The following is a 23790-nucleotide window of genomic DNA, read 5'->3' as shown; positions in this document are numbered from 1 at the left end:
AATCTTCATCTTCTTCATCTGTCCTTTGGCTCACTTATCATGTTGGCAAAACATTCTAACCGCTTAATTGCTCATTAAAACTAATGATCTCCCTGCTACCATCTGGTTGTCAGACAATGTCCGTATTTATTGCATCCCTGTCTTAGGTCACCATGTTCTCAGGGCCACATACATCCTTCCTTATCTTACTGAGTCCTTGAAACCATTTGGGACGGTTGCTAGACTAGCTACATTTATTCTCTAAAAGAAGATTCTCTACAGTTTAACCATTTATAAACGACATAAAATCTGCCTTTGGCATCAATTCCACCCGCAGGCCTGCCCACCCCATGCAGGGGCACCCCGCCTTGGGAGAGGCCCTCAGTGCCCGGCAGCCGGTGCCCCTTACACCGCCCGGCTGCCCAGCCACCGAGCGACCCTCACCCACAGCTCCCCGTGACAGGGAACCCCGGGGCTGCCCCCCGCCGCCTCTCTCTCTCTGCCCCAGCAGAGGAGGCGCCGCAGGCCTGGGGGGGGGATCCTAGGCCGCAGAACTACAATTCCCAGCAGGCCATGGGAAGGGGCGGAGAGGGCGGGGCGGCGCGCGTGCGCGTTGCGCATCTCCAGCATGGCTACGGTGCTCTCCCGGGCGCTGAAGCTGCCGGGTAAGGGGTCGGTATCCGCGGGAGGGAGGGAGGGAGGGAGGGAGTGTTGGGCCGAGCCGAGCTGTGCCCGCTCGGGGGGGGGTGTTGGGCCGAGCCGAGCTGTACCGGGCCGGGTCAGGGACTGCCACGTCCGGGCCTGCTCCCGGCGGCGGGGAGAAACGGTTGCCGCTGCCTGGGGGCGGTGGGGTGCGTTGCCATGGTGATGTGGCGATGTGGGGCGAGGCCCGGCGCTGGGGCGAAGGGGCAGGCCCAGCCGCTGTTGGGGGGTGCGCAGGCAGTGCAGGGGGGGGTCCGGCGGCCTCTGCCCGGGTCCCGAGGCGGAGGGAGGGCGGCAGGGTCTGAGGCAGTGCCTCGGGGCTCCGGGGGCATCGCCTGTGGCGGCCGGGGGCCCGGGCCCGGCGGTGGCGGCCCTGTGAGGAGCCGCGCCGGGACCGCGCTGGAGAAGGCGCCGGGTCCCGCAGGCCGCGCAGAAGTGGGGCTGCAGGGCTGAAGGCAGCCGCCACCACCGCCAGAAAGCCTTAGTCCCTCTCCGGTTCACTCCTGCTGGGTTGTACCCCCCAGAGCCAGGCCAGGAGTTCGGTAAGTGCCGCTGCAATTAGCCCGGTAAATGTTTAAAGTCTGCATACCAACTCTGCGTACCGTCCAGGCAGAGATCTGCAGCGAGATGAAAGGATAGTCAAGCATAAGGGACTATTGTGTCGGGCAGCCAGATCTTCCAAAGATAAGGCAGTGCACAGCCGTCCAACAACCATTCTCTTCAGTGAGGAGATTAAAAGGGAATGAAAATACATTGTGAAACCAGACCTTGGGAGCGTGCTGGTTGCTGTTGGATGGGCTGGAGACAGTGCCAATGCACCTGGTTACACTGACCCCACGGGAAGGTGCGTCATTGCCCCTCCTGACTGTCTGTTGCCTTCAGGACAGCCATGGGGCAGAGGCAGGGCCCAGCTGTGCACAGCTTGGGGGGGGGGGCTCTTCCCTAACACCGCACACCACTGTGGTCCTTTAGTGTCTCAGTCTGTGAAGCTGTACTCAGTGTGCTGGTCATGCTTTCCTGCTCCATCGGACCATGAAAATCACAGTAATGTCTGCAGGGCCCTTCCTTTCAGCTTTTAGTAACCCATACTAGGAGTCATTATTTTTTAGTTTATAGTGCCCGTTAGATCTCATTCAAAGAAATTTTGTTTGCAATTCTGTGTGTGTGTGTCTAAATGGGAAGGAGTACATTTTACGTGAAGTTTATTTAGGAAAAGTGCTAATTGGTGGGTATAAGAGTGTGTGTTGGGGTGTGACCACTGGGGAACTGTACAATAACAAGCACAGATCTCTTCTAGGACCTTTGGAACCAGCAGGATCTATTTGATATCTGCTGTTGGGAGGCACTGATTTGGAAAAGAGCACAGGCCTTGCAACTGCAATTAAGAAAACAGTTCTTGAATCAGTCCTTAGGTTAAATTGCATATATCATACCTCATTTCTGTGGTTGACTCTGGAAAGATGCAGCTTTCAACAGCAACGAGAAAGCAGAAAGCCTGTTGATATAGTTGGTTTTTTTTCTGCTGCATGTCATTAAATTAATTACATCAATATGTGGCAACTTATCTCCCCCCGGGCTTAGAGATATGTCTGCAGTACCCAGTGAATGGTGCCTGCCAACTGCCAGCTGGGGAAAAAAAAATAAACAGAACATGAAGCGAGTACAAGGGATTCTGGAACCAGTATATCATCATTGAAATAATGCACTGAAAATTGTGCTCGCCTAAAGTCCAAGATTTGCTCTTTTCAATCCAAAGTGAGTGCAATGAAAAGACTTTCCAGTAAGTCAAAACCAGAAAATAAGATTACAATTAATATCTTTCAAGCCATCAGCACTAGAAATGAGTATTTCATTATGAGTGGGACCTGATTCCAACACAGATCACCTCACAGATGCCTCCTTTCTTAATCATGATCACATGATTAATCTTTTTTTCTATGAGAGGTCACATTCTTCTAATGCAATAATTGCAAGAGCTGCCTGTGCAAAAAGTACTATTAGGGAAATACACAGAGGATTTTCAAAGTCATAAAATGCAGCCCAGCTGCCCTTGAAAGTTGATACATTTGGGGCATCTTCTCTCTCTTCTGCCTCTGAAAACCTTCCTCTTTAGTATTTTTTTTTCTTCCAGTGGCTGCAAAAAGAGAATTCCAGGTGACATGACCAGTAACTTAGCCACAGACCACAAGCAATAGTTCTTCTCATTGATTGTAACCACAGGCCACTGACTGGTAACCTCTGTTTGATCACTGGTGCCATGGAAAAAATGGAATACAATATAGAGCAGGTCAGAAGAGAAGCAGTTTATTTACTATACCTGTAGGAGATAAGACAGAGAAACAGGGAAACCAACTCTGCTGATGTGAACTCCGTCCCTGTAAAGTGCGTGCAAGGTTTGTATATGCTTAGAGGTGCTATGCAAAAGACAAATAACAAGATGTGAGTTACACCAGTCTGTTACATACACAAGTCCACAGAACTACCCAAGGTAGGTCTGGAGTCTGTTTTCTTTAGGGACTAATTTATCATGAAGATTATTGTTAAAGGAGGTAGGCTAAGAGTTTCACCAAGAGGGCGACTTGCATCTTAGCATTTCTGCTTCGATGATGGACAATTGAAAACTGCATAGAGTATTGGATTTTCTGACAGCTGATCATTTGCAGTAGAGGCAGTTTTAGCTTTTTCTTGATGGACAAGCTGTCTTCCCCCAGCCTGAGCCTTGATGTTGACCAGAAAAGAATTTGACTTCTGGAGCTCTTCTCAATAAATCACAATTCTCTAAATGGTGTGAGACAGCCCTTGTTTTCACACATTCTTTACTGCTGTTTCTGTCTCTCTCTTCATGCTTTTCTGTTGAAAAATCATCTGGGAGAGAATAGTGGAAGCCAAGTGTGGTATCCTTCCTTCCCACAACAAGTGACCTAGAACTCAGATGAAGAGTCATGTTCTTCCTGCTCTCTCTCCAGCCAGGTGAATCATGAGTTATGTATTCTCTGCACTGCAGAACAGCTTTGGGATGCCGGGCTGAGCACGTCCTTGCCAGCCCTCCAGACTCATTTCTAGAACACCTACAGATAGATTATTAGGGCTCGCCTTGAACAGTGAGAGATGGGCGTTTGAATCCCCTCAGATTAGATGTACAATTGGGCTTCCCGTGTGCTGGGTGAGTGCTCCAACAGCCATTGTTAAATAGCAGTGTCTTTCCTCTTTTGGCTTAAAAAAAAATATCAGCAGGGCATTTTATGCCTGACTTTACTGAGTGGCTGTGCCTTGTGAGAGTGCAGCTTACCTTTTGAGGAAAGAGAAGGAGAAGGAATGCCAGTTTCTGGTTCCTGGTCAGGCTTAAACATGAAGTAAGACTGAGCAGCTCTCTGCTTTATAGCTCTCGTATAACTCAATAGATCCTTTCCTATGGAAATCACCAAAATGTGTAAGTCATAACTGAGTAGTAGCTTTTTTCTAGCTTCTGATCAGTGGATTGGGATTCTTACCTGGTTCTCAGCAGGAAAGGTATTCCTGTTACAGATCATCTGTGGTGGCTGACACCACTGTTTATGTTCCCAACATCTCAATCCCAGCCATTGCAAGGAGCAGGTGAGCCATAGTTTCAAGGTCCTTTCTGTCTCCTAGAGATCCAGAACAAAACTGATCCAGAGAAAGCTCATTCCTATCAATGCTTTTAGTTGCACCAAGGATGAACAGCAGGTTTCAGTCTTCTGAATTGGCTGTCTGGAGTTAAAATATTTAAATAAATCACAGTATATCTGAAGTGTAGGTTTGCTGTTGAGTTGTTGTACTCAAAGCACACCAGTTTCCAAAACTGGGAGCAGTCTGGTTAACATAACTGTCCGACTTTGACTTCCCAGGCTAAATACTATTTACTTCTGGGCCAGCAGCATTTGCTTTTCATACCACTCTGACCTGGCTTGAACTGGCACATCTGGATCTATAGTGCAAAGCTGCAAATATCCTGCCAGCGAATCCTCTCTGGAATTTCTTGTTTTCACTGAGTTCTCTTTCAGCAGCTTGTCAGCACAACCTACTGTGTAGACATCTGGGAAGTGCACACTGTGCTGTCGCTGCAATGTCTGAGCAGAGAGCTGTGTGCCACTGAGGTCGGTGGCCTCCTGTGCTGCTCCTAGCATGGAGCCGAGGTTATCAAGACTTCCTGCAAAGCCCACACTTTGAACACACATTTAGGGCAGATCCATGTGAACCAATGGAGCATCTCACAGGGATACACCAGACTGTCCCATAGGAATGTAGTATCTTTTAGCAGGGGGCTCTACCTTCACAAGGAACAGCTTTTTGGAGCGTGTATGTGCAACAGATTGTTTTGATGTGAGTCGTTTGTAGAAGCCCACAGTTCAAAAAGGAAGGGTCTGATTTAGATGTGTGATGTTGTTGGATGTCATTATTTCCCTCTGTTCAGTGTGGGTGGGTTGTCCTGGCTGCTCCACTTGGTGTGAAGCATTTGGCCTTTAGTGGGGCTGGTAGTTTTCCTTAAATCCTGAAATTGACACTGAATACAATTTATGAGTGCTACAGGAAGGGGAGGTGAAGATCCTTTCATGGGGTGAGAAATGAGAAAGAAATCACATGCACCTGCTGCAAAATAGATTCTAGACGATGCAAAATAGGTGTGTTGCACCAGCTAGATATTACAGTATGTCTGTAAGTCTGCCTTTAACAGGAAAACCAGAAGTAATGCATAATACCTTATGCAGGAATAATAATCATGAAAGCCCTTGCATTTCCACTCTGTAAAGCCTTCCCATCATCTTAGTGTCTGAGAGTGGTTGCAGCTTGTGTATTTTTGCTTATTATTTATGCCTTGCATGTATCTTCGGGCACAAGTTAGCTCCTGTCTCAGGTCAGCTTTAGGCAAAGGGAAATGAGGCAGATATCTAGGATAGCAAAGTCCCATGTTGGAACCAGAGAGAGAGAGAAATAGACCGAGACCCTGCAATCATTGGAACAGTGGCCATGGCTCCATGCCCAGCCTGGTGGCGCAGGGCAGCTCCCTGAGACGTGATCCTCCACTCGTAGCTCAGGGCAGTGAGGCTGCGTGATCTTGCCTGGCCCCATAAACAGATGGCCCTGGCCTTGTGCCAGTATATATGACTGGACTCTGCACCTGCCCTCATCACACTCCCTGTGGCTCTCTAGGGCTTGGGGGAGAAGTCATCCATGTGCCAGGCATCTGTGGGGTAGACACCTGAAGCTAAGCTAGTTTCTTGTACCACCACTTGAAGGCTTCAGTGCTAAGTTATCTATCTTGGCAAGGCCAAGCAGAAGCTGCCGGCTCTGGTGGGAGCAGGAGCAGAGCAGGAGCAGTGTGGTTTCCTTCTACAGGGGCTGAAGCACTCCCTCTTTCAGTGCTGAGCCATGCAGAGAAAGTGGTGTCCTGGAGGGGCAGCCCTGATCCCTTCAGACACCAACAAAAGGACAACCTCATCTTCAGGGAGTTGGTACCCATTTTTACCAGCGCTGCCGAGGAACGATGCCTAGTGCTCTGCCCCTTTTATCCATCATGAAGCAGGATAGCAGATGTGGCACACTAGAAGGCAGCAGTGCTTCTTGGACCAGGCAGGAGGAGCAGGGGAAAAATGATATGCAGAGGGAGGTCCCCTCAGAGGACACAGGCTACAAATGAAGAGAGGCCGTGTCAGGATTAGAGACTGGCAAATGCTGAAGTCTGAACTCAAGAGAAGGCTGCGGTTCAGGTACTCAAAGCATTAAGTATGATTTCATGTCAGTGTGTATCATTGCCAAAAAGGAAAGTATTAGGATTAAATCAGCCATGAGTTCCATATATATACATATACGTATGTGTGTATATATATGTGTACAGATGCTATATATATATACACCTTCATCTTGGAGAAGTAAACTGTTGGCATCTTTTCTCCTGCAGCTGTTACTCTGAAACATGGACAGACCCCCTGTTTTTTCTCTCCTCTCACTTGGATCCATGCAAAATGCAGACTGTGTTGTCCTCCCTTCTGCAGCTTTTTGTCCACTGAGATCCTGGAAAAGCAAGGATCTGATGCTTTATTGTCTCTCTCTATCTCTTTCCTCAGGAAAGAAGAGCCCGGACCTTGGGGAATATGATCCACTCACTCAGGCTGACAGTGATGAAAGTGAAGATGACCTGGTACTCAACATCCAGAAGAACGGGGGGGTCAAGAACGGGAAGAGCCCCCCCGAGGAGGTGCAGGACCCTGACTCCGATGTGGAGGTTGGGATGACAAAGCAGCACACGTCAGAGAGCGCGCCCGAGGGTTATCCTGCAGAGACGGCTGGGAGTTTGGAGCAGAAGGCTGCTCCCTCCCTCATGCCATACCTGCGCACAGCCATCTTTTTGCTCACTGTGGTGATCTCGATGATTCTTGTCTTGGTGTGCGCATTTCTAATTCCCTGTCCCCCTAGAGACTTGCATAACACCTGGAACCGCAACCTAGGTCAGGGAGCAGGTGAGAAAGCCCCAGGAACAGCATCTGGCATGGGGGAGGTGGCAGCTCCCAGGCTGGGCATCGGCGGGAGAGACCTATCTGGGAGAGCCAGCTCGGAGCAGAGGCCCTTCCTCACCACTGCAGATGCTCCGAGGTAATAGGCAGGCGGCTGTGTCCTGCTCACTCTTCAAGCTGAGGCCTGTGAATTCTGGCATCATTAGATAACAATGCCACAAAATCTTCTTTCTGTCAACACTGGAAAGCGTTTTGACCCTCCTCCCATCCTGCCTTTTTGTCCAGATGGTGCACTCTCTTTCAGATGGAGATGGCCCGGCCCACTTAAACATAGTGCCTCCCTCTCTACACCCTGGGTTTCAACAGCACCTCCACACAGAAGTGTGTGGGTGTGTTCTGGAGGAGAGGGATAGAAGCCTTTGTGTCTTCTAACTGGCTTAACTAACCTTAATTCTTTTGTCTTCTTGCCCTGCTTGAATCCATAAATCAACATTCGGACTTTTTGTCATCCTATATGAGCAACCAGTAACATGTCTAAAGTATCTCCAGTTCTGACTTCTGCAGTAAAGTAACAGTGGTTTGTGAAATAATTTCTGCCAGTTCTAGATATGTCTCTCCCTCCTTGCTTTCTGCCCTTGGCTTCCAAATCTAAGCCTCTCATAAGTTATGTGGTTCCCACATCACCTCAGAAAGTGAAATGGGAAGCAGAAACTTTTTTCTATTAGCTCCTCCTTTTCTCCCTTTCCTTTTCCTGACCCAGATGCTACATTTCTGCCTTTCCATGCAATGGAAGATCTTGCCATGTGGGAGCTGCCTAGCATTGGTGGTTCCCTAGCAGACTGTGTGAGGCTTGGCTGTCCACAAGTCTCTTTTCTGGGCCAGCCCTCCTCTCCCAGAGTGGAAAATGGGCTGGGTGGCCTTTTTGAAAACAGCATGGTGATCTTCTGTGACTGTTGCAGGTGGTGTGTTATCCCCACTGGAGCTGTGTGATGTGAACGGCGATGGGCTCCCTGACATCCTCATTGTCTTCACTGCCTTGATGAATGCTAGTGTGATGGGTAAGCACTGCAGCTCCTTTCCATTACTTTTCCTGTATGTGTCAGTACAGACCTTTATATGTTTGTCTTATGCATGGGCACAGTTCCTGCCACTGCAAATCCATTGCATTGCTCTTTTCAGAGTTCCCTAAAATGCCTGCCATGTTGTTCTTGTGCTTTGTTGTGCTGCTCATAGTTTGCGTTGCAAGCCTGTGCTCCCATACCTGTAGGGTCAACGTCATTTATTTCCCCTTATCTTGGGGCAGGTGTCTTTGTCCTGTGTTTGTGCACACTTGGCTTGGGGGCAGAGATAAAGCGATCAAAAAGCATTGCTTTACAAATAACAATTGCAAATAAGGTGGGGTTTTTTTCCCTGTTGTTGTGTCTCAGAGCCCTTCACAAAAGAGCTCAGTCTAACTACGCCCACTTTACAGGCAGCTGTGCTGGAAAATAAAAAGCAGGCGCTAAAGCAGGTGTAAACATGTCACAATCCTAAACTCATACAGCTGGATATCACCCCTCCTGTAGCTTGTGCGCGGAGCATTCACAGTGCCCAGTAGAGATAAGCTTCAGCCAGATACCTGATGGAGTAAGTTAGGACATTGTTAGCTGTTTCTCCAGCTTGTACACACCACAGCTGTGAGCTGCATCCAGGAGTTAGTTGTTCCTGGTCCTTGCGAAGCCAATGAGGAGAATTTGGGCTGGGACAACCCCTTAGCAAAAGCCAAATGATTTTCAGTTTGAGAAAAGAGTGAGTTTGATTTAGAGAGTGGGCTCAGACTTGCTTTTAGCTGGTGACCCAGATACGCCGCTCTTGTAGTTAAGTCATGTGTTGTTTTGCCAGTAAGACAAGTTATCTTGAAATGTTTAGGAGTTCATCTTAAGTTGTGATATGAGCACACCAGGTGGAGATTACAGTAACCACACTTGATATCTGAGGGCAGGCTGAGCTAAAGGTTGCTCAGAACTGGAATCAGAGCCAACAGTCAATTGAAACTGCATTGAGCACCTTTTCTCACAATTATTTTCTGCTTGTGGGTGAATTAGGAAAAGACCCCTGAGTTACACCGATTGGTTGTGTTCAGTCTGTTTTTCACAACAGTAAAACTCATTTGGAAAACAAAGGCAAAAGCTCTCAGATTGCCAGTCACCTGCTGCTGCCCCAGAATTACAGACAACTCAGGGCTTTCACATGAGGTAGCATCTGCCTTGGGAATCACTTAAGGCTTCCCCTCAGTGTCTTGAGGGAGGGGGGATCAGAAGCACCAGTCTGGTTTGACAGCAGGATGTTTCACACCAGCAAGTCAGCACAACTGAGCTGATAGGCTGCAGAATCTTGGTTCCTCTGTGCCCAGCTGACCACATTTCGTGCTGTGAGCTCACGTCCATCCTTTATGATTGTCTGCACGGTTGGCTGACAGCCCATCTTGTCTGGAGATCGCTGCTAGTCTCTGCAGGCTGAGAGATGCAGCCTTGGGGTGGGATTTGACCTTTGCTTTCAGGCAGTGTGGATGTGGCTGGCTTGAGCCACTCAACTCCAGGAGCTTGAGCTGGAACTCAAGGCAGCATGGACATAGCCTCTGATGCCAGCGGATTTCACTCTCTCTCTCTTGCCTTTTCCAGGTGTCTCTAGGCCCTCTGTAACTATGGTGGCTCTTTCTGGTATGAATGGCAGCACTCTGTGGTCCATCCAGCTTCCAGAGGAGACTCGGAGTGTGCAGTGCAAAGGGCTGTCACTTGGGGCACCTGGAGAGCCTGTCTGCCTGGTTACAGGAACATCGAAATTCCTCAGCCTTCTCAGTGCCTCCACAGGTAGAGTCAACTACCAGCAGATTAAAAATATGTTACTGCTTTTTTTATTTTCTTTAAAGGACTAATAAGGATGAATCATTCGGTGCTGGCACTTCATGGTGGCTGTTATCTAGTGACACACATGACAAGGGTCAAAACACTCATGAGTTCCTAGTTACACAGGGTAAGAAGAATCCAAACCATTGCTGCCCTGTGGCAGCATCTACATCCTGTCCTTTCAGAACATTTCAAAGGGTTAATCTTACCCTGTAGCATTCCCATGGCACAAAGGGTGTGTAAGGTCTGTTCTCATTAGCATTGAGCTGTTAGTACAACTCAGAGCCTACCTAACAGCACTGAAAAGCTGAACACCATTCTTGGAGAAGTTATATAAGGACATATGCTACAGCCAGTAAACCTTCCAGAGAAATTAGTCCCATAGAAGAATTGATTAGATGTGAATGAATATTGCATTTTTAATCACTTGAGCATGTGCACCTTCATTCTCTGATTGCTGTTTGTTCTACCACATTAATTCACTGGCAGAAATACTCACAGGTATGTATAGGGCTGGTTTTGGAATCAGAACAGAGAATGGAGAGATACAAGAAACCTTGGGTTAAGTGACAGATCCAGTCAATGAGCAGTGGCACTTAACTTTCAAATGTTTTTAGGGACCAGATTGCTTGCACAGTATTTGCACGGACTGTAGACTGTCTGCTTTACCAGCAGTAGTAGTGTTACTGATGTGTGCAAGTGTCTGCAGGTCTGGCCTCTGGTTTCCTTTGTCATGCAGGGGCAAATCCTATTCTACACAGCAGCAGCAGCAGCAAAGCATTTTTAAACTCTGATTGAAAAAACAGAAGCGTGGGTGAAAGAATCAGGGCGAAGTAAAAGGACTGAATTACATTTTGATTTTTTTAAGGGTTTTTTTGCCAATTTGAAAGTCAGGTTTTATGGAGTTTCCAGCTGAGACCATGCTGGACTGCTGAACCATTTGACATCACGTCTGCTAACTTGCTTTCACCCTGAGGTGCAGTGAGCATGTCATGCTGGAGTGGCTGTTTACTGCTGGGAATTTAACTGAGACACAGATTTGCACTTTGAATATCAGAACTACCCATCTGTTTCCTTTGCTGGCATCTACCTACAGGCTTTACTGCTGGCTGAGGAAAACAACTGCTGTCCTGCAGAGCAGCACTCTCATTTAGGTTCTCCTTCAAGAGCGAGCCTCAAATATTCTCTGCTATTTCAGAAAGTGGTTTGGGCTCAGGTCTTTATAGAGAGATGCTAAGAAGGTAGCACACCAGGACTTGAGGCTTGACTCAAAGACAATCTGAATAAATGCTGGGGGAAGAATTTTGCTTCCCAGTGCAGCTTGCCCTGGTTTGTAGACTTGTCTTTCCTCTTCTCAGATAATGGTGGAAACAATCTCTCTTGCTCCCTCCTTCAAGAAGGTTTTGTGGAACCTTCTGGGGATGACCACTGGTTCCCCAAGTGCTGCAGGTCTTTTTCAACCTGTTCTTCCCACAGGCAAGACCATGTGGACACTGAACACCATCCACCTTTCAAGTGGAATCCTGGCTGCACCAGCTGCCACTCTTCCGGATGTAGATGGAGATGGAATTAGGGATATCGTTGTTCTGGCCCTCAAAGAGATACAGGTACAATATAAACCTGCTCAAAGTCTGATAGGACCTTTACTATTTAGAGGAAGGACAGGGAGCCTGACATGGAAAGGCTGTAACAGAATCTGCAAGAGCCCCTAATTTTTGTTCCCTTAGATTTCCCTAAAAAGCAGTCTTTTTCTTTAGATCAGAGCAGTGAAATTAAGCAATAATGACACTACCTGCGTTTCTTGTCAGCTGTGAATGAACAGAAGGGTCATTATTTACCCCTGGCTGAGACTTGAGAATTATCTGTTTCTGTTCAGTGAATGCTTGGTTTGAAGTGAGCGTTTAGAAGCAGTGTAGGGAGCCATGTTAAGATAGATCTCTGGAGAAAGGAGCATTCAGATTATCTGAAAGAAAGAAATACTTGTGTGATTAATTCAGATGCAGATTTCCTCTGTGCTCACCCCTCCCCACAATTCTAGCATTAATGTTATTAGAGGAGTTCAGGTGTTTGAAGTCCCTTCTATCTTTGATGCCTTTGCATCAAAGCATGAATGTAAGACTCCCAGAAAGCCAGACTGAGCAAAAAGAAAGAGACCACCAGCTAGACCTTGCTGTGGGGGGAAAGAGCAGTGCAGCTTCATGCTGTGGGGACAAGGGAAGATTCTGAGAGCACAAGTGCATGAAAGCACTACTAATAATCTCTACATCTCTCTCTTTGCAGCCTGATGTGTTTTTCATCCTGGTGTCAGGAAAGACTGGGACTGCTTTGGGTGGGCCTGTGAAGTACAGCACCAATGGAGAAGGGAAAGTGATTGGTCCCCAAGTCCACATCACCAGCCGGGGAGCCATCTACATCCTGTTTGGCTTTGGTAAGATGCACCTTGCCTCCCCAGCACTTCACCTTACTGAGAAAACATTCATTTTACCTCAAATGACCCAGAGCATCCCTGGGATACCTCTGCTATGCCTTTTGCTTTGAAAACTAGGAGTAGAGGGCATGGGAACAAGTCTCACAGGCATGGTGTGGAAAAGTGCAGGAGCACCAATACCTGCTAGCCTGAAATACCTTCGACTTTCCCAAAGGCACATCATGCCAGGAAAGCTCCAGCTCTGGGCATTTTTTTGCCACAGTGGTCCCAAGGACCCTTTGCGCTTCTAGGGAGTTAACTTTTTCAGGCAAAACTCCTCATCTTTACTCTTCCTGGCAGGTAATGTTCAAGCAGTTGCCCTCAGGGATATCTTTACCCAAGCCAGAAACCGGGACAGCTTTCCTGCCATGCTGCAGCAGGAGGAGCCAGAGTGGGAAAAGCGCAGATCTGTCAACCTGTCAGAGCTCATTGACATTTACAGGTAGGAAATGGACTTGACATCTTGTTTGTGCTGGGAAATGAAGGGCAGGGTAGGCACCTCTTAGTACTTCTTAGTACTTCTAGAGATGGTCCCTCCTACTTCAATACTGTCCTTCTTTTCATTGCCCAGTTGATAACAGTACTCTGAGGAAGTCATTGATTCCTCCCTGTTCTAGGGTTGTTGTAGCCAAAGAAGTTCAGAGTGTGGTAAAAGGGAGTCCTTTATTTCCCCTGCTCCTTGTTCCTTTCTTCCACCTGGTATGCATGCCTGGAGGGAAAGAAATAAAAAAGGTGTTCCCAGCTGATGGAGTCCCTTTGGGAAGCTCCGTCTGTTCACAGCATTGTGGGCCTGGATTTCTAAGCTCCTTCTTCTTTACTGCCAAATTGTGGTCTAGGTCAGCCTGGAAAGGAATAAAGAGAGGGAACAAATGTGGACACCCACACTCCATACTTTTTATAGTAACTTGAGATGTTTAGAAGAGCCCACACCTGAATTTAACCCACTTAATTGAGGAACCCCCAAAGGAAGCTAAGCTCCATCACTGGGGAAAAGGTGGGCTTCTCCAAAAACAGTTCAAATCTTAGGCAGGATGAATTGTAGTGTGCTGAGATGTGCAGATAGAAGTCTCAGAATCTCCTCTCTGCTTTCCATTTGTCCCAGTGGGGGAGTTGACTTCCTGCAGACAATGAAGGCACCTGACACAAACTGCAGCAACCTGCTCATCACAACCAAAGAGGGCTTGATCCTTCTGCGGGGACAGGACCTGGAGCCCCACTGGACCCTGGAACTGCAGAACATCAGCAGGTTATATCCTGGGAACATTTTTCTGTCCTATTTCTTCTTATACTGTTTCCTGCCTTTCACTTCTAAGGACATGTGCTCCTTAGAAAGCAATTGAGAAGAATTCTCCATGTCTGCAGAAGAACTGGAGGTGTGCAAATGCATTGCTGAGCAAGTGAGGAGGGCAAGGGTAGGGGGAGCAAGGAAGAGAAGGCTGTAAACCTGAGCTGTGTGCTTGTGTGCACACATCACAAATAAGGAGCTTGATTCAGGTACCCAAAATTGATGTCATGACTACTGTGGCATTGGAATTCAGGGGGTGACTAGTATGGGATTCAGTCCATCTGCTGTCCAGGGCTGCCACTTGCTAGCTCAGTGCAGAGGAGCCGTTACATTAGTGATGTTAAGTATTTAAAGAAAGCGTCTGAGTATGGTCCACAGATCTTAATGTTCCTTGAAAGCTGAAAATGAGCACTCTGATGGCGGTTAGAACACCATCTATACTAAATGTAAACCTTAAAATAATACTGCTCATCCTCTAATTTCACACATGGAAATTAAGTAATTTGCCAGATCTCATGGGCTGATAATAACCAGCAATTTCAGCTTGCCCAGTATTAAATATTTGCAAAGGGCAGTTGGGCACAGTTGAAGGAAATTAAGTAAGAAACAAATTGCCTGCTCTGCTATCTAGAGGAAAGAAAGCAGCTCTCAGCTCAGTGTTACCTGACTGTCAAGAGGCTCAGCTAGAGCAAGTTGGTCAGGGCTGTGTCCTGCCAAGTTTTACATGTCTCCCAGGATGAAGACACTGCAGCCTCTCTGGGCAACTAGTATTCCAGGTTGCTGCACTCCAGCACTGATTTTTCTGGTTCTTGGTACCTCCCAAGGGACAAAGTACAACACGTACACAGGAGCTGCCAGATAGGCATTGAAAAATAATTAAAGTAATTCAAGGCCACTGTACTGAAGTCCTGCACCGCCTGTTAAGAGTTAAGAGAGATGAAATCTGGTAGACAGAATATATTGTGGTCAAGCATTTGAAGAGTTTTTTTTTTCCTTAGGACTTAGAGAAGTTCTGCTTAAGCAACACAGGCTGGGGGACGGATGGACTTCAGAGGTGTCACCAGATAGTTAAACTGATCCCCCAGTTCCTCATCAGAAAAAACTTACAGAGCCAGCTGAGCTCCCATTTTCCTGGGTAAACCTAGCCCAAGCACACCACTCCAGCCAGGCAGGTTGAATCCAGCCCTCTGGGAACAGTCTCCGAGAAAAACAGCCTGGCTGCTACAGATGTGCTGCTTTTCCAGATAGCTTTTGACAAGATCCCTGGAAAACTATAAAGGAGAATCAGTAGTCATAAAACAAGGGTGAAGTTCAGAGACCATGAAATTGAGTAAGCAGTTGAAAATAGTGTTGTAAATGGATGTTTCAGATGAGAGAGGATTAATAGCAGGTTGCTGTGGGGATTACTGTTGGACAGGAATAATTACTAGCCTTCTGGTTCATTTGGGAAAGTGCCCAGAGGATTTTTCAGTTGACTGGTAGCATCTAAAATATATATGCCTGTCTGCATTCAGTTTGTGGGATCTGCCACTGACTGTAGCCCATAAGGGACACAAAAGGAACATAGCACTTGGGAAAGGTTTTAAGTTTATGCCCATAGGATAGAACTACCTACTACTTGCTGTTGTTACTGGAGAGCTTTCAGGCTACAGGAATGTTCCATGAAACTGCTTTGAAAGCATTGGTTTTGGTTGCCAAAGGTGTCTGTTAAGTGAATGACATTGTTTGATGCAGTAAATATAGTGAAGCCACTGCTGTGCTGTGGCATTGCTGTTCAGGAGCCATTCTGGTTTGCACATTTTAAAGGGGAAGCTGGAAAAAATGGAGAAAAGGACTGGAAAAAATGCTTTAGCGTGGAGGATTTAAGTCAGTGGGTTTATATGATCAAAGAGAAGCCTGAGAGGTGAGTTCATAAACCTGCGTAAGTAATGGGAGCTAACAGGCATTTTAATCTTTCCATAGCAAGAACAAGTGCCTTGGAGCAAAAGCCATTCATGTTCAAGAAAATGAAAATCCAGGCATGTTTCTTTGAGTGAGATTAATCATTAGAACTGACTGTCATGAGAAGTGATGAATTCGTCTCATCTTTGTACTTCCATAGCAAGTCTCATGGCTGGTAGATCTAGTCAAATTCAGCCTACTGATACTTGGTTAATTGGGTGAAAAACAACAATCTTTCACAAACAAGAGGAGAAAGGACATGTTCTGATGATCCTGCCTTGCCGTAAAATTTGATTCTGCGAATTTTGAGGAATCATTTGTGCTTATTTAGAATCTTGTGTCTAGCTGTGGTGAATTTAAGGAAGATAGAGGTAAGACTTAGAAAGCCAAAGGCAAACAAGATTGTTAGAAAACAGTTATAATGAGAGATATTCAAGTAATAGTGTTATGTCACCCAGAAGGGAGAGGATGAGAAAGGACTTCATTTAAACTGCTGAAGGTTATAAAAAGGCTTGTAAAACTGCCAGCAGTAAGAAAACAAAGAATCATGGGCTGACATTAACGGTGAGTATATTAAGAGCCATTTCACACAGCTAAGGCAGCCTGGGAAATGCACTTTCAGCAGGAGGTGATGCATTTTGAAAGGGCTGGGTAATTTTTTATGACCATAGCAAAACTGCACAGATTCTTATGCTAAGGAAAGAATAATACAGAGTCGTGTCACAGGGTGATAAACAGATGTCTACACAGCCCAGCGGTGGATGCCCCCCACACACAGACGACTCTGAAGAATGGCTAACAAGCTCCATGGGCTGCTTGATCATTTTTCACTTTTCTGATCTACCAACAAATGGTTCTTGACAGTCAGAACAGTTCTGAGTGGATGAAAGATCTTAGTTTGTATGGTGAATTCTGCCTTTTTATGAGGCGGAATGGAAGATGAAAGCAACTGTGCTGCCTCCATCTGAAATCCCTGCTTTTTTGCCCTGGGCTAAGTGTTTTTTTTTTTTCCAAATTTGCAGCCAGCCTGTACCAGGTTACTTTGGAGCTGACCAGACTCTGGACTTCATGCTGCAAGCACAGACTGGAGATGGAAACAAAAAGGTAAAACAAATGAAGACAAGGAGGGCAGTGGCAGCACAGGAGTGGGGGAGGTTGGGTTGAAAGGGACAGTCATTGCCTGCTCCTCACTCTTCCCATTTCTCTTGCTGACACACATCACCGAGTGGCCATAGGCATGAAAGGGAACAGTACAGGTCGTGCCACTCACTGCAAGGGGGCTGTCTGTACCCCACCCCTGGACACCCATTAATGCTAGATCTCTCCCCTGCCTTCAGGTGGTGGTGGTAGATGGCAAATCTGGCCTCCCTGTTTGGAACCAGGAACTCCCGTGGCAGAAGCAACAACTCGATGCGCTGTCAGTCATGACTTTGGACAAGAAGTCTGTTTTTCTCTTCTGGGCTGATGAAGCACAGCCTGTGTTGCAAAGTTTGGTGAGCAAGCATCCTTTCTTCTCTTCTGAGGTTTCATTTGCAGTCTCTGTCTTTTATTCCTAATGTAATTGAGCTTTAAACCTGCCATAAAAGGCAGCTGTCAGGGACATCTTTTCCTCTTGCTTTGACACTGAATTCTCCGAGCCTGATCACAGGAGTTTTTCTGTGCAGATTCTTCACCAGAAAGCTTTACTGACAGAAAGCTCGCATCCGCACCCCCAAAACTTCCTGTGTGAATTTCATTTTTTCTGCAGCACTGAGACATTTTTACTGCAGATTTGTTACTAGCCCAAGAGCACTTCTTCTATGCATGCAGGCACACAAATCAGTATGGAGACTCAAACTTTCAGACTGTAACTTCACACATCAGGCTGGCTTTGAGAGAGCCAGATCTCAACCTTGCCAAACAAAGCTTGTGGAACAAGTTCTGCTTTAGGAAAAAAAAAACAAACAGCTTTGCAGGATTTCATCTGTGTGAACCATAGAGGTTTTGATTCTCTGATTCATGTAAAGACAGCACAGTGTCAGAAAACTTCTTTATTTCTTTGAAAAGCCACACTCCTCTTTGCCATCCAGCGGTAACATTTTTGTCTGACCTTTATTCCAACAGCAACCTGGTCTCAGACCTGAGCGCCCAGGGCTGCACCACCTCTATCTCCTCCATCCTGTTTTCCCTACAGTTCTTTTGGACCTCACCAATGCAACAGACAAAGTCATTGCTTCAGCAGGTGAGTACAAATGGAGGAGAAACTACCTAGGCTAAAAGAAATAAGGAGGGAGAGGTACCTGTGAGAAGTTATGAGGTGTAGTTGTGCTTTTAAAGGTAGCACCTGAGGTCCACCATATGTAGGCCAGCAGTGGGAAATAAGATTAGTCTTCCTTCTGAAGGAAGGTCCTGTCCAACCCCTACTTTGCAAATGAAAGGCCTACCAAGTTTCAAAGTTTGATTTCATGCATGTTTTGCCCCAGAGAAGTTCCCTTGCTTTCCATGGAGCTATTTATGATTTAAGGCAGTGCATGAAGAATCACTATGAAACTTTTCTCTGTCACCTCAGATACACTTCTGCCTTTGTTGGCCCTCTTCTCCTGCTCTCTGGGGTAGCAGCTGTGCTTTTTCTTCCTCTTTTCTTTTTGAAAGGGGGAATCCAAATAGTTACACTTGTGTTTTCAGGGAAAATTAGATCTGGATATAACATCTATACAAGATTTTACAGTCCCTGTTGGATTTCCATGCTCTTCTGAAAGCAGTTCAACCAACAGTCAGCCTATTGAGCATGGCAGGATGTGGGATAAAAGATCTGTTCATCCAGCACTGAGTCAAGTAGGCCAGGAAGCATAGAAAAGCCGCTACATAGTGATACATCTAATTGGATTTGTATCAAAAACACAGTTCAGTCAAGAACAAATAGAAAATCATTTTTGGAGAGGTTTATTAGAAGCTGGGATTTCTGAGGTCTGTACAGATCATTCTGCAGTGACTGGAGTGAACTGACTTGCCAATGCTTTACCAATTTCCTCTTCTATAGAGGTAAAACAGGTGTATGAAGGAAAGCTTTCTGAAAGTGATCTGCATTATAGAAATATGTGCGTCTGCTATTCAAGCTCAGAAAAATCACCTGGAACCAAACCCTTCCATTTCTGATCTAAATTGCAGTTTGTTTATTTCCATGGAAAATTTTTAACTTAAAATAACTTTTCATAGTTAAATACGGTACATGCAATTGTAAAGCCAGACTGAATATACCCTCAGTCCAGTGGATATTTTGGCTGAGTAAAGACTGTGAGATTTCTTTTGGATGAAGTGTAATCATTTACTCCTCACCAATATTGTCCTTCCTTTTTCTGATGCACCAGTTGGAATTAATGATCTCCAGAAGGATGCATTTCACATCACTGTGACAACAACTGCAACCTCTGAAAAACAGCCAGGATTCCTCTCGGTCAGCAAACTGGGCCTGAAGTGGGCCATGATGAGTCAAGGTCGAATGGTGTGGCTAAAGGACACCACGAGTCCCAAAATCAGCCGTGGAGAAGTGAGGCGATTTCTTGCTCGACTGAAATTTGTTGACTTTCCTCAAAAGGTGAGATTGTACAGGAATCCCAAATGAAATCCAGGCCTTTGAAAACATCTGATCTCTTCCCGACAGACACAGTTAGTGGTCTTTGGGATGCTAAAAGACTGTTTGGAAGATGACTGGCTGCCCCTTCGGGCGTAAGCTGGACAGACTGAGGGGCCCAGCTGTACTTTGGCAGTTGGGCAAGGAGGGTGGACTTAGAAAGAACCAGGGATGATGATCAGAAGCAGAGAGGTGGGACAGAGACCACTTGTTTAGACATGGGCAAACAAGGGTCCTCCATATAGTGGTGCTCAGGTTCAGTTGCTGACCTGCGATTTACCACTTTTCTTTACCAGACTGGATGATAGTAGGTTTTGGCTTTAGTTTTTGTTTGCCTTTCCTTCTCCAGCTCTAGCCTGGTGGTTCCTCAGATTTTGGTTGGACCTGTGGCCTGTATGGAGAATACGGGAAGCTGCTCTGTGGATCTTCAGGAAACCTGCTGTGTAGAGGGAATGGGGGCTAAAAGCACTTCCCCTTTCTTCAGCTCTCTGGGGAACGCTGCTAGAGGCAGGTTAGTCCTAGGCAGACCTGTCCTGTACCCGAGGAACCCTGTTCAGCATCTCCCCCTCCATATGCTATTCTTGCATGCTTCCTTCCAGGTAACACAGAGATGTGAATTTAGAATTTATATACATATATATATATAAAACCAGGTTTTATATATATATGTATCAATTTATACAGTATATGTATATTTTTTGTATGTTTAATTTATGAATGAAATTTAAGGCACTCCTTTTTGTGTCCAAACAGTATTCCCAGGCAGTCAAATAAGCTGTAGGCCTAGAGTGGGCCATGATGACTCAAGGCAAATGGTGTAGGTAAAGTGTGTACCTGCTTTAATCTTTGCATTTTTGGAGAGAAGCCTCTGTCTGGTTCCTGCAGGACTAGTCTTGTCTACAACCTTTCCTGTGCTCTCAGCCCTCTTCTCCATTCTGTCCCCAAACTCACAAACAGACTAGTTCTCTGGCTGAATTACCTGGTCTGCAGAAAGATGGTCCCCGCAGCATTTGCCAGCCCTTGCACTTGTGTATTTCTTTCCCCAGTCCCAAGATGAGGACAGGTTCATATGGCTGATGTAGAAGCGAAAAGTTCACATCTTATTTCTATCCATCCCTAAGCTTTTTATGAACCCGAAGTGTCACTGTAATGTCACACTGCAGTCCAATGGGCTGAGTCCCCCTTTGCAAATGCATCACAGCCCTTTTGGGAATAGATTCCCAGCAGATCCCCACAGGCACTGTAAAGATTACGCTAGATCCAGTCACAGCAAAGCTGATTTTCACTCCACTGCTTCAGGGTTTGGAGGCTCAGATGGAGGCAGAACTGGAAGGCTTTTCTATGCATTTTACCCATATTCTGGGCTCAACTTTACCATTCCCTTGCCAGCCCAGCCCTGTGTGCAGGGAACTGACTACCACCAGGGCACATTTGCTCACAGGATGTTTAACACTTTTAACTGTGCCTCTGAGTGCGCCATCGGTCTCCTGTGTTGTAGTTGCAGAGCATCTACGTGAACTGTCTTGTAACAGAAATGACCATATAAAGAGGAACCACTTTGGTGCCCCAGCAGCTCCCCACAGTGCAGGGCAACAACACAGGAACTGTTTTGCCAGTATGCTTTTCTACATCTGACCTTTGACATTAGGCAGAGCCAGGGTGAGGTGAGAATTGCAGTGGACTCTTCTGTCCTCCTGCTGGTCAGTGCCCCTTCAGCCTCCCCGCACTTCCCTGTGAGTGGTGAGGTGATAGCAGAACGTTGGCTCTCCCTCCAGATGGGCACATCTACCATGGGTTTGTTGTCCCAGGCTCTTGACACCTCTCCTTATTACATCACTCTCCCTCTTCTCCTTCCCTGCATCTCCATATCAAGCTTCCAGGATAGCCCTTCAGGATTAGCTGCAAGCTCCGAGGCTGGTCCTTGGGCCCTGTTCTCTTTATGTCAGAGCCTGTGAACAGTTTGTATATGTTTAATGGTATTTTTGTGTAAATAGCTTTGTATATATTAGCACAACTGTAGCAATGGCTCTAGGCCTGGCATTTTCCTACAGACAGGGGTTAGTGTTTATAATATATAGTCAGTTAATACAGCTGCATAACAGGGACTGAATTAATGGTTGGAATTGATGATCTTAAAGGTCTTTTCCAACCTAAATGATTATATTATTCTATAAACGTGTGAGGACCAGTAACATATGAGGATTAAACAGGAGTGCCCCTTCCCTCCTGTCTCCCCACCACCTTGCTGGGAAAGGTGAAGCGGCTGTTGGCTGAAATAGTTATTCTCCTGAGGTTCTTCCTGAGAGAAGTGATATTCAAGTGCAGTGACGTTAGCTCTTCCATACTGTGAATTCACCCTGCCCGACACACACACATCCCCACTGTGAGTAAAGAGTCTGTCTGTATATTGTTGGGAAAATGTATTTGAACTGTGAACTGCAGTGGAGCAAATAAATGCTGTGTACAACATCAGTGTGTCATGTAAACCAGTGTTTCACCTTTGAGAGATGACGAGTTTGCTTGATTTTGGGGATTGTTTGTGATATTTTTACAATGAGGAAAAGGGGACAGATGAAGAGAAACCAAGAAAAAAGCAAAAGCCCAGCCAAAGATTCTTAGCAGTTGTGGAGAAGCACAGTAGAAAGAGACAGGCAGGAAAGTACCTCAGAATGGGAGATTTTGGGGGGAAAGCAAGAACGGAGCATGTGGGAGTCATTACAGATTGGAAGGAGGAGGAGACAGATGTCTTAAAGGAACCCCCCATTCCTGCTGCAGCAGCCCTTTTATTCTGGGGGCAGGGAGAAGAGGAGGTTGGGCCTGGAAATGAAGAATAAATAGGGTATTGAGAGAGGATTACAGCCAATCAATACAAGCACCGATGCCATTCACCATTAACACTGAAGCGGGACGGTTGCTGGAAGGTCGATGTGACACCACCCAAAGAGGCCCAGCACTGCAATTTGTCAGCTGGATGGCACTGGTTATCTATTCCCTGGTGCAATTGTGCTAGGATTAGGACAACTGTCTCAGCTCTGTTTTAAAGAGCTTGGAGACAGCTGGCACCAACAACATGTCCCTCCAGTTACACCTTTCCCAGCTGAGGACACCCGTCAAACTGTGATCAGAGGGACCCACCGTGCTACTGTTGGCACTGCTGTTGCCCTGGCCCCATGCCCACCTTCTCTTCTCCCTCCCCAAATGGAAGAGGAAGGAAGAGCTCCCCAAGAACTTGCTAGCAGAGGTGCTAGTGTTTGGTTCAGAGCTCTTGTGCCTCCCAAACCCCACACCTCTGTCCCTGGGCACTCGTCCCTAACAGTGATCCTCCCCGATCGTCTGTCCCAAAACCTCGTCCAGCTCCAGCTCTGGTTCCCGCTGTAGCACTTTCTGCTGCAGCTCCGAGTAGAAGTCGACTCCTTCAGAGACTGAATGGAGGATCTTGGCCTGGGGTTCATAGTAGCTGCTTATTTGCTGCTGTATGAAGCACTGGTGGTGCTGAGGTTGATCCTTGAAACTCCCATTGTAGCCCTTCATGTGGTTCCTTTTGAACTCCAGCACCGTCTTGGTGTAGGTGTTGAGAGTGGTGACAGCAGAGGCCATGCAGCAGGTGAAGGAGGCCCAGGCCATGCTATGGGAGAGACACAAGAATAGTATGTGCCGTGAGAAGCCAAGTAGAGTAAGGAATTGATGCACCCCGATTTACCAGGCTATCCCACCACAAGATCCTTGTTAGAGTGGTGGGGTAAATACTGGTCACAGGGAAGGGAGGGGTACAGGGAAAATAAAAAGGGCAGTGAAAACGTCTATAACGGATCAGAGCAGGACAGAACAGCTTGGAAGCAAGTTCTGTGTTGCAGGGCTGCTTAGTGTCTTCTGGGACGTGAGGCATGTCCATGAGCATAACCAGATGGCTGTGCTGACATCTGATGCACACAGCTGGCACATGGCACTGGAATGTTTAAGTCTTAAGAATCAATGTGGTCATCATCAGTACAGCATTGCCAGTTGAGCCTGCGCTTTCCATGGGCATTGGCAAGACTCATCCAACTGTTTTTCAAGTCAGTTATGGTCTATCAGCTGCAGTCAGCTTCTTTAGCCGTTAGAGAAAGGAGCCCTGAGCCGCCTGCTTTTTGCAGCTGCTTTTCCTGGCTACAGTGCCCACACTTTTAAGTATCTGTCTAGGCTTTGGTGCTACAGGAGTAGGCCCCTTGGACATTGGTTAGTGAAGATGACAAACCAGAACGCAACTTACTTAAAGTGCAGAAAAAGGAGGCATGTTTAAGAGCATCATCACAGGTGTGACACTGGCCTCTGCACACAGGGAAGAGCTGAGCCCAAACAGGGCAAACCAGGGTAGGGGCCAACCCGATTAGTCAGCAGGGTTGAAGGTACTTGTGTAGGTGTGATCCCATTGTCTGCCATTTCGTGGCTACTAATTTAAGTAATTCTGCAAC

The 23790-nt window shown here is 46.7% G+C and overlaps 2 protein-coding genes across 12 annotated transcripts in view; one reads left to right on the top strand and one right to left on the bottom strand.

The window, feature by feature from the left end:
- The first annotated feature begins 578 nt into the window (after positions 1 to 578).
- On the top strand, positions 579 to 21808 carry FAM234B (family with sequence similarity 234 member B). 2 transcript variants are annotated; one of them, XM_014963809.1, is made up of 13 exons: positions 579 to 644; positions 6765 to 7157; positions 8111 to 8209; positions 9812 to 10000; positions 11513 to 11643; positions 12317 to 12464; positions 12804 to 12945; positions 13606 to 13749; positions 16752 to 16833; positions 17067 to 17222; positions 17833 to 17950; positions 19077 to 19303; positions 19689 to 21808. In XM_014963809.1, the coding sequence occupies exons 1-13, from the start codon at positions 608 to 610 to the stop codon at positions 19692 to 19694; spliced, it is 1872 nt and encodes a 623-aa protein (XP_014819295.1). In that variant the 5' UTR covers positions 579 to 607; the 3' UTR covers positions 19695 to 21808. The 2 variants fall into 2 exon arrangements, with proteins under 2 accessions (XP_014819295.1, XP_014819296.1); XM_014963810.1 differs by lacking the exon at positions 579 to 644 and adding an exon at positions 999 to 1223.
- The window catches only part of GSG1 (germ cell associated 1), a 71044-nt gene continuing 68998 nt past the window's right edge, over positions 21745 to 23790 (bottom strand). For 9 of the 10 annotated variants that reach the window (XM_014963815.1, XM_014963814.1, XM_014963813.1 and 6 more), the window contains one exon: positions 22649 to 22964. In XM_014963815.1, coding sequence (XP_014819301.1) covers positions 22649 to 22964 — 316 coding nt within the window. Of the gene's footprint in view, positions 22965 to 23790 lie in introns of all 10 variants that reach the window. The other variant, XM_014963816.1, reaches the window with a different exon arrangement.

This window comes from Calidris pugnax, unplaced genomic scaffold (assembly GCF_001431845.1).
Source record: "Calidris pugnax isolate Ruff unplaced genomic scaffold, ASM143184v1 scaffold44, whole genome shotgun sequence".
Lineage (NCBI taxonomy): Eukaryota > Metazoa > Chordata > Aves > Charadriiformes > Scolopacidae > Calidris > Calidris pugnax.
The sequence above is the reverse complement of the archived record's forward strand: the minus strand, read 5'-3'. Positions and strand labels throughout refer to the sequence as shown.

Coding starts and splice junctions, on each gene's coding strand:
- FAM234B (XM_014963809.1), top strand. CDS start 608: ATGGCTACGGTGCTCTCCCGGGCGCTGAAGCTGCCGG. Junction 645..6,764: donor CCGGGCGCTGAAGCTGCCGG/GTAAGGGGTCGG, acceptor CTCTTTCCTCAG/GAAAGAAGAGCCCGGACCTT. Junction 7,158..8,110: donor CAACCTAGGTCAGGGAGCAG/GTGAGAAAGCCC, acceptor TGACTGTTGCAG/GTGGTGTGTTATCCCCACTG.